Source organism: Ostrea edulis, chromosome 9 (assembly GCF_947568905.1).
Source record: "Ostrea edulis chromosome 9, xbOstEdul1.1, whole genome shotgun sequence".
NCBI lineage: Eukaryota > Metazoa > Mollusca > Bivalvia > Ostreida > Ostreidae > Ostrea > Ostrea edulis.
Genome location: NC_079172.1, coordinates 20,314,908 through 20,330,171, shown reverse-complemented (window position 1 = coordinate 20,330,171; position 15,264 = coordinate 20,314,908). Strand labels below are relative to the sequence as shown.

Genomic DNA, 15,264 nt, shown 5'->3' with positions numbered 1-15,264 from the left:
AAAATTTTGACATTTTTTTTTACTTCCAACTTCTTAATTTATCCCCTCTCAAAGTTTTTAAGGGATAATAAACCACTGTCTGTTTGTCTGTGTAGTTTTTCTGTCAAGTCGTCTGTCACTGCATTCTACTTTTTGTGCATACCATACATTACAAGTAGCTGTTTTAACTTTTACAGGTGGGTCAGTGACAATGCATTGACCAGTTTTCCTCACCAAGTTTTGTCCGAACAGTCTTATCTTTCTCTGAAAGAAATGTGAGTATTGCTAAAAGCCATATACAAAATGTAAGGACTGTGAGTATTGCTAAAAACCATACACAAAATGTAAGGATTCAAGTATAACAGACAGTGTTTAGGTGATAAAGTCTAACGTACAAGTGTTCAGTTTGAATAAGCAGACATGTTCTAAAAAAAAGAGTACAAGAGCTTATTACACTGTCAAGTCGGGTGAGTAATCCCCACTATACTGCAGCCTTCAGAACGAACGTTGCGTAAATAAGCTAACATGCTTCATGAGGTCTACTGGCATAAAGCGTTGCAGCTCATAACCTCATGTATTTTCAAAAATTAAAATTTATTTCTGAAATATACATTATTGTGTTACTGTTAGTCCTCTAAATTGGTGAAATTGGAATGGTTTTATTGACATTTTAAATGGCTGAACATAGAAAAAATGTAAAAACTCAAAATTCATTGGAAAGAAATCATTTTAACAAATAGAGCACATGAAGATGACTGTAAGAAACAAAAATGATAATACTAATATGCAGATATTTAATTTTACCTTGAAGGTACGCGGACACGAATCAAATCACCAACCCTGTGGAGTACACGCTAGACGCATTTAGTCTCAGCATGACGTCAACGTTTGCTGCCAAATCAGGTGTTTTTACCGTGTGGACCAAATCACCGAATATTGAGAAACTGTAAGTCTTGTATTAATGGAATCACAAATCACCGAATATTGAAAAACTGTAAGTCTCGTATTAATGGAATCACAAATCACCGAATATTGAAAAACTGTAAGTCTCGTATTAATGGAATCACAAATCACCGAATATTGAAAAACTGTAAGTCTCGTATTAATGGAATAATGCCTGCAATTTAAGTCACAAATCACCTGTCCAAATTTTGAGAAACTGTAAGTCTCGTATTAATGGAATCACAAAACACCGAGACTCTGTAAGTTATGTATCGGTGTTATTGAAAATTGGCCAGGAAGAAAAATTATATGTGCATATAAGACTCCAAAGTGCGATGGTCACGCCAAAGTGCGATGGCCACGCCAAAGTCCGACGGTGTAGAGTTCAGTAACGTTTGTGATGTCACATCATTGTGACGTCATGCTTAACATCTTTCAAAATGAAACCAAAGAAATGCAACACGGACGACAGCAACGGCGAGGTATACATGGTTGAGGATAGTGAGAACGGCAAAGTACATTTGTTGTGGAACTATCTACTTCGCCCAAACCACATTCTTTAATTCATGATCATTTATTACTTGTCACATACACGTAATAAAATCCTGGGGATATGCTATAATGCAAAACATTCTATACGATTTCGTGTTGGAAAATTTTGTGTTAATACCACGGCAACTAGATGGTAATGAAACAAGTTCTTATTCATTTTAGATGGTAACGAAATAAGTTGAACTTCTTATTTTTTATGCATGGATTTTGCACTGATATTTTAGTGAAACAACACGCGGTTGGTACAGTCTGTACCAAAACACTGTGTCGTTTACAAACCAATGGATTTTGGAGTGTCACATCATCGCACTTTGGCGTGTCAGACCATCGCACTTTGGCGCATGAGTGTGGATCATCGCACTTTGGCGTGTCACACCATCGGGGTTTGGCGCAGACCATCGGGTTTGGCGTGACCATTGCACTTTGGAGTCTTACATGTATTTGACATTTAACAGCGCTGATTTCAATGAAATGAGATGAAACAAAAACATTTCTTATCTGTGGGTTCACATATTCATTGATAACTTATCTGTGAGTTCACATATTCATTGATAACTTATCTGTAGGTTCACATATTCATTGATAACTTATCTGTGGGTTCACATATTCATTGATAACTTATCTGTGGGTTCACATATTCATTGATAACTTATCTGTGGGTTCACATATTCATTGATAACTTATCTGTGGGTTCACATATTCATTGATAACTTATCTGTGGGTTCACATATCTGTAGGTTCACATATTCATTGATAACTTATCTATGGGTTCACATATTCATTGATAACTTAAATGTATTAGAATGTCTTTAACCATTGCATTTTGTCTAATTATAACATGATTTTGTTCATAATGTTCTTTCAGAACGCTTTCTGCCAACAAGATTGCTGAGGTGAAGTCGGATTATTTCTGCGTGTTGACGAATCTACAATATCTGTATCTGGATCAGAATCTTTTAACAGACGAGAAGTTTCCGAACGATGCCTTGGACTGTCTTGCTAAGCTGTTTTACTTGTTAGTTTTCATTTCCTGGTCTCTCTTTGTAATTGTGGTCATTTCAATTTAATTACTCAGGCTGAATACAAAATCATAATTACAAATTTCCATGGGATTAATCAAAATAGGTGATCTTGAAATTCCCTTCAGTGTGCACTTTTACATTTGCTTGCTTGTTGGTTTTATGTTTCATGACTAATGCAAAATTGGATGTGATTATTAAATAAGGGCTATTCCAGAAATAAATACAGGGGGGGGGGGGGGGGTAGGGAGGCACCTTTTGTATATACCAAGCACCCATAAAAAAAAATTAAAAAATTGCCCCATGACCCATCAAATTAATAAAACTCATTTTACAATGACCCATCTAATTAAAAAAAAACTAACCAGACCCACCACAAAAATATTTTAAAAAATGAAAACAGTACAAATCTTGTGAGGTTTTCGGGACAAACATTCCAGTAGCGAGCGCAGTGAGCTAGCGCAAAGCACTGGCTCGTACTGCGAGCTCTAATGACTAGATCGCAGGAAATAATCCGAGCTGAATCTCAACCTCTAACAAGGATAATTTTTTGACGCCAATCCCAGAAGTCCCTTGTCAAAAATGGCTGAGATCTCGCCAAGTCACACCTTGGAATATGATTGTGAACTTAAGCGGAATATCTTCCTAATCTTGTGGCCTCCTAGCTCCAAAATTTAGTGCACCATTAGGCGAAATGTTTAACGGAGTGCAATGTTTATGAAAGGCAGGCTAAGATGATGTGTGACATCATGTCTACGTTTTGACGTACATCATAATAAGACAGACAGTGGCGGATCTAAATACGGACTTGTTAAAAGTCATACTACCGGGACATTATTATTACGTGAACATTAGGCATACGTAATCGATTAAAATACTAAATTCTCAATAGGAATTCATTATTCTAACCAACAAAAAAAAAGGGGGAGACTAACATATACATGCCAAATAGTTGAATTTATCGATTTATTTTTAAATTTTCATGATATATTGAAATGTGTTTTGTGTTCAAAGACAGTGCTGTTTAAACATAGCTTTACAAACTTGAAAGGTTTGGGCATTTTTATCATACAATTAGTAACTTGAAAAGATTGAGAGTAGAAAAAAGGAAGTAGAGGCTGAGAACATACAGTTCAGAACAGGTCGTGCATCAAAGTCTAAACAAGTCACAGTGAAGGCAGCAGAAATGAAATGTATATATAGCATAAAATATGTAAATCACATTCATGTATACATGTTTTAATGAATTTTAATATAAAACCCTGGGAGAAAATTCATGTAATGAGTATTTTGCAAATAGATATTGTTTAAATTGAACCTGATCAAAGCATGAACATTACAAAATATGTACATATATGAAGCTACGCTCGCTCAAACGGTAGCACCGTCAACATATTAGTCAATGACGCGGTAATGCCTGTGCGGCATTGTATCACAGTAGTTCTGAAGAAGCGATGTCACATCAACAATCAAAGGCATCTATGGCGGGAATGTTGGAAAGATTTGGGAGTCTAAGCGATGCTATTATCATGAAATGGGTATGGATATGTTTTTCAACGAATCGTTCATCTTCTAATGGAGCCCGTGCCCGGAGGCCTCTATATCACCATCACACTGACTGATAAATATAACGCATCGGTACCCTCGCATAAATCAACCAAGGTTTGCCTATTTTTATTAGAAAACGGAATACCTATTGGTTTCAAAATATTCCCAAATCGATGCACTGTAAACTGTAATAATCTGCAGAACAGAGTTCGCCGCCATCACGTCCCAAGGGACCCTACTAAACGCGCTTCTAATTACAAAGAGCGACAACTCGAATAGTTCTACGTTATTTCCGATTTCGAAAGCAGCATTTCGAAAGCACGTTTTCAATTTTCCCTCTGACGTTTTGTAACCAACACGACAAGAGTGACAATAAAAATATTCTGAAAACTCAACACCCATGTGGCACAAAATTAAAAAAAACAATAGAAACTACCCATTACCCATAATAAATATTTTTTTAACAGTCCAACCACGGACCAAATAAAATATGAAAAAATACGACCACCCACACAAAAAAATATCGTTTGCCGCCCGACCCCCCCATTTGATCATTTCTGGAACAGCCCTAATCATGTGTTTATATAGTGATACAATGTTACAATTGTTGAATTACAATCCAGTACTGTTTGCTGAAGGATAACAGGGAATATTTTACGCCTACATACATTATAACTTAACAAACAAAATTTGTTGCTGATACTTGACTTGCATGGTTTTTATACACCCATCATTAGACGGGATGTATTATGAGACATGGTTTTTATACACCCTTCATTAGATGGGATGTATTATGAGACTTGGTTTTTATACACCCATCATTAGACGGGATGTATTATGAGACATGGTTTTTATACACCCATCATTAGACGGGATGTATTATGAGACATGGTTTTTATACACCCTTCATTAGATGGGATGTATTATGAGACTTGGTTTTTATACACCCATCATTAGACGGGATGTATTATGAGACATGGTTTTTATACACCCTTCATTAGACGGGATGTATTATGAGACATGGTTTTTATACACCCTTCATTAGACAGGATGTATTATGAGACATGGCTTTTATACACCCTTCATTAGACAGGATGTATTATGAGACATGGTTTTTATACACCCATCATTAGATGGGATGTATTATGAGACATGGCTTTTATACACCCTTCATTAGACAGGATGTATTATGAGACATGGTTTTTATACACCCATCATTAGACGGGATGTATTATGAGACATGGTTTTTATACACCCATCATTAGATGGGATGTATTATGAGACTTGGTTTTTATACACCCATCATTAGACAGGATGTATTATGAGACATGGTTTTTATACACCCATCATTAGATGGGATGTATTATGAGACTTGGTTTTTATACACCCATCATTAGACAGGATGTATTATGAGACTTGGTTTTTATACACCCATCATTAGACGGGATGTATTATGAGACATGGTTTTTATACACCCTTCATTAGACAGGATGTATTATGAGACATGGTTTTTATACACCCATCATTAGACGGGATGTATTATGAGACATGGTTTTTATACACCCATCATTAGACGGGATGTATTATGAGACATGGTTTTTATACACCCATCATTAGACGGGATGTATTATGAGACATGGTTTTTATACACCCTTCATTAGACGGGATGTATTATGAGACATGGTTTTTATACACCCATCATTAGACGGGATGTATTATGAGACATGGTTTTTATACACCCATCATTAGACGGGATGTATTATGAGACTTGGTTTTTATACACCCATCATTAGACAGGATGTATTATGAGACATGGTTTTTATACACCCATCATTAGATGGGATGTATTATGAGACTTGGTTTTTATACACCCTTCATTAGACAGGATGTATTATGAGACTTGGTTTTTATACACCCATCATTAGACGGGATGTATTATGAGACATGGTTTTTATACACCCTTCATTAGACAGGATGTATTATGAGACTTGGTTTTTATACACCCTTCATTAGACAGGATGTATTATGAGACATGGTTTTTATACACCCATCATTAGACGGGATGTATTATGAGACATGGTTTTTATACACCCATCATTAGAGAGGATGTATTATGAGACTTGGTTTTTATACACCCTTCATTAGTCTAAGACGGGATGTATTATGAGACTTGGTTTTTCCTGCTTGATGTTTTACTTCAGTCAGTTATGACTGAAATTAAACATGCAATAAAATTGAGTTATAGCTAAATATCAGGAACAGGATTTTGTTTGTTATACATGTAAGCTTAATTTGTATTTACCATTTACTGGGTATTTAATCTATATTTTTATACGCCTGTCGAAGACCGGACGTATTATGGTATGGCGTCGTCCGTCTGTCTGTCCGGACCTTGTGGACAGGATACAGACTGAACCATAAGCCCTAGGGCTTTATAACTTGGTATATTTGATCACCATGATGAGAGGAAGATGCCTATTGTTTTTCAAGGTCAAGGTCGTAGTATCACTTTTTAGGAAAACCTTGTGGGCAGGATACAAACCGAACCGTAAGCTCCAGGATATTATAACTTGGTATAAATGATCATCATGATGAGAGGAAGATGCCTATTGTTTTTCAAGGTGAGAGGTCAAAGGTCAAGGTCGTAGTATCACTTATAAGGAAAACCTTGTGGGCAGGATACAAACTCAACCGTAAGCTCCTGGATATTATAACTTGGTATATTTGATCACCATGATAATGAATTAGCTCACAGAGGACAGTGCTAACTTCACTAAAATATGAATCCCACTAAAATATGTTTCCCTTGAGCAAAATCTACAGGCGTATTATGCCACGTTGGTGTTGCTTTTGTTACTTATCAAGGAAAAGAGAATTTAGCATTCAGCTATAACCAGTATTTCATTGTAAGTTCTGAAACCCAACTTTTACTGTGATGACTTTATTTCACAATTTTACCAGGGATGAACTTGTTTGCAGCGATTATTTTTCGTGACCGAGATTATCTTAAACAAATACAAGAGACATTAAAGGACTGGTTCATAGTGAGAAATATTTGTGATGATGAGGTTCTTGTGAACTTTGTGAAATTTTCTCACACATGAATAAAAGTTGTTTAATAGTAAAATGTATGTATATATATATATCTGATTTACTGAACATTTTACAGGGAGCTGTCCTCAAACAGCTTTAAGTACGTTCCACAGACCGTGAGGAGTTCTGTTAACATGACAAGTCTGAGACAGCTGTACCTCGGCTCCAATGACATCACCTTCCTAGAGGCAGACACCTTTACAAGTGCAAACCTCACAGTTCTGTAAGCATTCTCTCTGTACGTAGAGACCGACACCTTCACAAACCTCAGTGTTCTGTAAGCATTCTCTCTGTACATAGAGACCGACACCTTCACAAACCTCACAGTTCTGTAAGCATTATCTCTCTGTACTTAGAGACCGACACCTTCACAAACCTCACAGTTCTGTAAGCATTCTCTCTCTGTACCTAGAGACCGACACCTTCACAAACCTCACTGTTCTGTAAGCATTCTCTCTCTGTACCTAGAGGTCGACACCTTTACAAACCTCACTGTTCTGTAAGCATTCTCTATGTACCTAGAGACCGACCCCTTTACAAACCTCAGTGATCTATAAGTATTGTCTCTCTCTGTACATAAAGATTGACACCTTCACAAACCTCAGTGTTTTGTAAGCATTCTCTCTGTACATAGAGACCAACACCTTCACAAACCTCAGTGTTCTATAAGCATTATCTCTCTCTCTGTACTTAGAGGCTGACACCTTCAGAAACCTCAGTGTTCTATAAGCATTCTCTCTCTGTACATAGAGACCGACACCTTCACAAACCTCAGTGTTCTATAAGCATTCTCTCTCTCTGTACGTAGAGACCGACACCTTCACAAACCTCAGTGTTCTATAAGTATTCTCTCTCTCTGTACGTAGAGACCGACACCTTCACAAACCTCAGTGTTCTATAAGCATTCTCTCTCTCTGTACGTAGAGACCGACACCTTCACCAACCTCACAGTTCTATAAGCATTCTCTCTCTCTGTACGTAGAGACTGACACCTTCACAAACCTCAGTGTTCTATAAGCATTCTCTCTCTCTGTACGTAGAGACCGACACCTTCACCAACCTCACAGTTCTATAAGCATTCTCTCTCTCTGTACGTAGAGACCGACACCTTCACAAACCTCAGTGTTCTATAAGCATTCTCTCTCTCTGTACGTAGAGACCGACACCTTCACCAACCTCACAGTTCTATAAGCATTCTCTCTCTCTGTACGTAGAGACCGACACCTTCACAAACCTCAGTGTTCTATAAGCATTCTCTCTCTGTACCTAGAGACCGACACCTTCACCAACCTCACAGTTCTATAAGCATTCTCTCTCTCTCTGTGTACTTATAGACCGACACCTTCACAAACCTCACAGTTCTATAAGCATTCTCTCTCTCTGTATGTAGAGGCAGTTAGTCTATCCATATCACCATTTTCTCATCTTGGTATTGTACATACAATGATGAACATAAATAAAATATTTGAGTTTAAATAATGCCCCACTTTGAAAAAGAGGAGCATATTGATTTGCACCTGTTGGTCAGTCAGTAGGTAGACTCAGTGTTTGTTGCCCACTCAGTATCTTGAGAACCCATTGCTTGGTAAGCATCAGACTAAGGAATGCATGATGCCTATTCATTTTAGGTCAAAGGTCAGGGGTCAACCTGTACCATATTACTTGAAGAAAATATTGTCTGCTCACTATCTTGAGAACCCTTACTGGACAGACTTCAAACTTGGTACAGCAGTACTCCTTCAGAGATGACCCCTACTGATTTTGAGGTCACAAGGTCAAATATCATGAGTCAAACTGCTGCAGACAGAAGAAAATATTGTCTGCTTAATATCTTGTGAAGCCTTTGCATTATAGAAATCAAATTTTGTACACTGGTATCCCCATTTTCTACTATGATCATGATATACATTCTAAATTTGAAATTGACCATTTTCAGAATTGCTGGATTTCTAAAACATTTCTTGTATTTTGTAGAGGACTTCAATACAATGGAATTCTTGCAGTGGAAGACAATACCTTTTGCAAAACTCTCACGTACATGTAAGTATAAACTCTCACAAACATTTAAACTATCACACACATGTAAACTCACACACACATGTAAAAATAAACTCTGACACACATGTAAGTGTAAACTCTCACACATCTATGTATAAATTCTCACACACATATAAGTGTAAACTCTCACACACATATAAGTGTAAACTCTCTCACACATATAAACTCACACACACATGTAAAAATAAACTCTCTCACACATATGAGTGTAAACTTTCACACACATGCAAAAATAAATTCTCTCACACATATAAGTATAAACTCTCACACCCATGATATAAACACACACACACACACACACACACACACACATGTAAATATAAACCGTAAATATAAACTCTCGTACACATCTAAGTGTAAACTCTCTCACACATATAAGTGTAAACTCTCACACACATGACTGTAAATATAAACTCTCGTACACATCTAAGTGTAAACTCTCTCACACATATAAGTGTAAACTCTCTCACACATATAAGTGTAAACTCACACACATGACTGTAAATATAAACTCTCTCGCACATATAAGTGTAAACTCTCACACACATGACTGTAAATATAAACTCTCATACATTTTTAAGTGTAAACTCTCTCACACATATAAGTGTAAACTCTCACACACATGACTGTAAATATAAACTCTCATACATTTTTAAGTGTAAACTCTCACACACATGACTGTAAATATAAACTCTCATACATTTTTAAGTGTAAACTCTCACACACAGGTAAGTGTAAACTTTAGTTTGAGTTTACAGGTACTGAGTTTAATTGTAGACATCGGTATTAACATTTAATGACTTAATATGATTTTTGTTTGATATTTCAGATATCTACATGGAAATGATTTCCGATTTACTCATAAGAACCCCTTCACAAACATGTCTGCATTGGTCCACCTCCGATTAGATGCTAATGAAATTGATGACATTCCAGACGATGCACTTGACGGATGTACATCCTTATCATATTTGTGAGTCTGTGTTCCACTCAATGCTTGTGTACAGTAAAGGACAAGTACAGTATTTCACATCGCAACCATAATTTAGCATAATTTCAGTGTCATGGATTTTGAATATTATGCCTGCTATCAAATGAGGCTATATTACATTGTAATTTCTATATTTCATGTGATAAGGTAATTCACAAGAAAACTGAATCCTTGACAACCCTGATAATTAACTTACCATTAAGTCTTACAATTACAGTAAAATGCGCTTATAATAAACTTGTGTATAACGAATTCACGCTTATTAAAAAGTGATATTTATTCCCAATAAGAGGAAGAGAGTAGAGTCTCTGGTGGATTTGAGCATGTTTGAAGGTGATCTAAAATGTTCTTTGTATTGGATACATCGAAATTCAGTATTAATTAAGAGTTTTTCACTGACCCTGAAGGTTCATTATAACTGTTTTACTGTATCATTAACTGGATGTTAACCTTCCATTAATTTAAGTCAACTTGTGTGTGTGATTTGTTTGCCTAAAGTTGTGTGAAATTATCATGACTTCTGTACCCAGTACATGCTACGGAATTTATGAGAATCAAATTCCTATGGAAATCACTTCAATGTACATGTACATGTAGTTACTAGGTAACTCCAGATAAGTCAGTATATTCGTTTAACTCCAAATAAGTCAGTATATCTGTGTAACTCCAGATAAATCAGTATTAATTGTGTAACTCCAGATAAGTCAGTATATCTGTGTAACTCCAGATAAATCAGTATATATCCATGTAACTCCAGATAAGTCAGTATATCCGTGTAACTCCATATAAGTCAGTATATCCATGTAACTCCAGATAAGTCAGTATATCCGTGTAACTCCATATAAGTCAGTATATCCGTGTAACTCCAAATAAGTCAGTATATATCAGTGTAACTCCAGATAAATCAGTATATCCATGTAACTCCAGATAAGTCAGTGTATCCATGTAACTCCAGATAAATCAGTATATCCATGTAACTCCAGTTAAGTCAGTATATCTGTGTAACTCCAGATAAATCAGTATATATCCATGTAACTCCAGATAAATCAGTATATATCCATGTAACTCCAGATAAATAAGTATATATCCATGTAACTCCAGATAAGTCAGTATATCCATGTAACTCCAGATAAGTCAGTATATCCATGTAACTCCAGATAAATCAGTATATATCCATGTAACTCCAGATAAATCAGTATGTATGTGTAACTCCAGATAAGTCAGTATATCCATGTAACTCCAGATAAATCAGTATATATCCATGTAACTCCAGATAAATCAGTATATATCCATGTAACTCCAGATAAATCAGTATATATCCATGTAACTCCAGATAAATCAGTATATCCATGTAACTCCAGATAAATCAGTATATATCCATGTAACTCCAGATAAATCAGTATATATCCATGTAACTCCAGATAAATCAGTATATCCATGTAACTCCAGATAAATCAGTATATCCATGTAACTCCAGATAAATCAGTATATCCATGTAACTCCAGATAAATCAGTATATCCGTGTAACTCCAGATAAATCAGTATATCCATGTAACTCCAGATAAATCAGTATATCCGTGTAACTCCAGATAAGTCAGTATATCTGTGTAACTCCAGATAAATCAGTATATCCATGTAACTCCAGATGAATCAATATATCTGTGTAACTCCAGATAAGTCAGAACATCTGTATAAATCCAGATAAGTCAGTATATCCATATAACTCCAGATAAGTCAGTTTATGCGTGTAACTCCAGATAAATCAGTATATCCATGTAACTCCAGATAAATCAGTCTATCCATGTAACTCCAGATAAATCAATATATCCATGTAACTCCAGATAAATCAATATATCCATGTAACTCCAGATAAGTCAGTCTATCCATGTAACTCCAGATAAGTCAGTATATCCGTGTAACTCCAGATAAATCAGTCTATCCATTTAACTCCAGATAAGTTAGTCTATCCGTGTAACTCCAGATAAGTCAGTATATATCCGTGTAACTCCAGATAAATCAGTATATCTATGTAACTCCAGATAAATCAGTATATCTGTGTAACTCCAGATAAGTCAGTATATCCATGTAACTCCAGATTAGTCAAAACATATCCATGTAACTCCAGATAAATCAGTATATATCCGTGTAACTCCAGATAAATCGGTATATCCATGTAACTCCAGATAAGTTAGTATATCCGTGTAACTCCAGATAAGTCAGTATATATCCGTGTAACTCCAGATAAATCAGTATGTCCATGTAACTCCAGATAAATCAGTATATATCCATGTAACTCCAGATAAATCAGTATATATCCATGTAACTCCAGATAAATCAGTATATATCCATGTAACTCGAGATAAATCAGTATATCCATTTAACTCCAGATAAATCAGTATATCCGTGTAACTCCAGATAAGTCGGTATATCCGTGCAACTTCAGATAAGTCAGTATATCCATGTAACTCCAGATAAGTCAGTATATCCATGTAACTCCAGATGAATCAGTATATCTTATACTCCAGATAAGTCAGGACATCTGTATAAATCCAGATAAGTCAGTATATCCATGTAACTCCAGCTAAGTCAGTTTATGCGTGTAACTCCAGATAAATCAGTATATATCCATGTAACTCCAGATAAATTAGTATATCCATGTAACTCCAGATAAATCAGTATATCCATGTAACTCCAGATAAATCAGTATATCCATGTAACTCCAGATAAATCAGTATATATCCATGTAACTCCAGATAAATCAGTATATATGTGTAACTCCAGATAAATCAGTATATATCCATGTAACTCCAGATAAATCAGTATATCTGTGTAACTCCAGATAAATCAGTATATCCATGTAACTCCAGATAAGTCAGTATATCCATGTAACTCCAGATAAAACAATATGTCCTTGGAATTGTGGGCAGCAACACGTATTATTATGTCTCCCCTTCAAAGGGGAGACATATTGTTTCATTTTTCTTCTTCTTATTCTTTTTCAACCAAATTTTGTCCAGGCCCTAACTAGAGAACCCTTTGACTTTAAGACTTCAAACTTGGAACATAAGGAGATGGTATGGAGGGGGGTGCCCACTTCCCAAAACTTTTGACCTTGACCCACTTATAAAGTCAAGGTCAATCTTTTACCTCAACATATAGTCCAGGCCAATAGCTGAGAACTTTGACAATATGATTTCAAACTTAGAACGTGGCAAGAGGACATAGATACAAGGTGCACTGCATCAAAATTTTTGACCTTGACCCCTTTCTTCATTCAAGGTCAAATTAAGAAAAACATGAATAGACCATAACTTTAGAACCCTTTGACATTAAGACTTCAAACTTAGAATATGAGAAGGGGGAATGAGGAAAGGGGGAATTCCACCAAAAATTTTGATCTTGACCCATTTATAAAGTCAAGGTCAATTTTTTATGTCAAAATATAGTCCAGACCAAAAGCTGACTTGACAACCGTTTGACATTAAAACTTCAAACCTGGAATATGGAAAGATAATATGGAAGAGTGCACCAAAAATTGTTGACCTTGACCCCTTTCTTCATTTAAGGTCAAATTAAGAAAAACATGAATTGACCATAACTTTAGAACGCTTTGACATTAAGACTTCAAACTTAGAATATGAGAAGGGGGAATGAGGAAAGGGGGAATTCCACAAAAATTTTTGACCTTGACCCATTTATAAAGTCAAGGTCATTTTTTATGTCAAAATATAGTCCAGACCAACAGCTGACTTGACAACCGTTTGACATTAAAACTTTAAACTTGGAATATGGAGAGGTTATATGGAAGAGGGGTGCACACCACAAACATTTTTTACCGTCATCCACTTACAGTGTCAAGGTCACTCTTTTACATCAAGACTATAACCTGAGAACTATTTGACATTAGGATTTCAAACTTACAACTTAGAAAGCAGATATTAAGACAAGATGTACTGTACCAAAATCTTTGACCTTGACCCATTTCTTCATTCAAGGCCACTCTTACATCTAAGTATAGTCAAGACTATAACCTGAGAACCCTTTGACATTAGGATTTCAAACTTACAACATGGAAAGCAGACATTAAGACAAGATGTACTGTACCAAACGTTTTGACCTTGACCCATTTCTTCATTCAATATCATGTTTAAAAAAAACTTCATGATTTCATAACTAAGATTTGTTTGACATCAAAACTGCAAACTTGTAATATGGAAAGGCAATATTGAGGAGGGGGTGCACATCACCAACATTTTTTACCTTGACCTACTTACATTGTCAAGGTCACTCTTTTACATCAAAGTATAGTCCAGACCATAACCTGAGAACCCTTTGACATTAGGTTTTCAAACTTACAACATGGAAGGCAGATTTAAGACAAGATGTACTGTACCAAATTTTTTTTACCTTGACCCATTGATTTTGATACAAGCCGTTGTAATTGCCTCTTACGCTTGCACTCATTACTGTTGCCCCGGTTATTAGACAATCAAACTTTGAAGAGGAGACATCTGTTTTTATTGTAAAAAACAATACCCACTAGTTATATATGGTATATTAAAACAAACACTCTTATAACGAACACGCTTAAAACAAACACTCTTATAACGAACACGCTTAAAACAAACACTCTTATAACGAACACGCTTAAAACAAACACTCTTATAACGAACACGCTTAAAACAAACACACTTATAACGAACACGCTTAAAACAAACACTCTTATAACGAACACGCTTAAAACAAACACTCTTATAACGAACACGCTTAAAACAAACACTCTTATAACGAACACGTTTAAAACAAACACACTTATAACGAACACGCTTAAAACAAACACTCTTATAACGAACACGCTTAAAACAAACACACTTATAACGAACACGCTTAAAACAAACACTCTTATAACGAACACGCTTAAAACAAACACTCTTATAACGAACATGCTTAAAACAAACACACTTATAACGAACACGCTTAAAACAAACACTCTTATAATGAACACGCTTAAAACAAACACTCTTATAACGAACACGCTTAAAACAAACACACTTATAATGAACACGCTTAAAACAAACACTC

The 15,264-nt window shown here is 35.7% G+C and overlaps 1 protein-coding gene across 2 annotated transcripts in view; it reads left to right on the top strand.

Annotated features, from left to right (window-relative positions):
- LOC125657686 (uncharacterized) overlaps window positions 1-15,264 on the top strand; it is a 125,610-nt gene that overhangs the window by 32,707 nt on the left and 77,639 nt on the right. For both annotated transcript variants that reach the window (XM_048888413.2, XM_056148799.1), the window contains 6 exons: window positions 177-254; window positions 791-925; window positions 2,339-2,488; window positions 7,210-7,356; window positions 9,108-9,173; window positions 10,021-10,164. In XM_048888413.2, coding sequence (XP_048744370.2) covers window positions 177-254; window positions 791-925; window positions 2,339-2,488; window positions 7,210-7,356; window positions 9,108-9,173; window positions 10,021-10,164 — 720 coding nt within the window. The remainder of the gene's footprint in view (window positions 1-176; window positions 255-790; window positions 926-2,338; window positions 2,489-7,209; window positions 7,357-9,107; window positions 9,174-10,020; window positions 10,165-15,264) is intronic.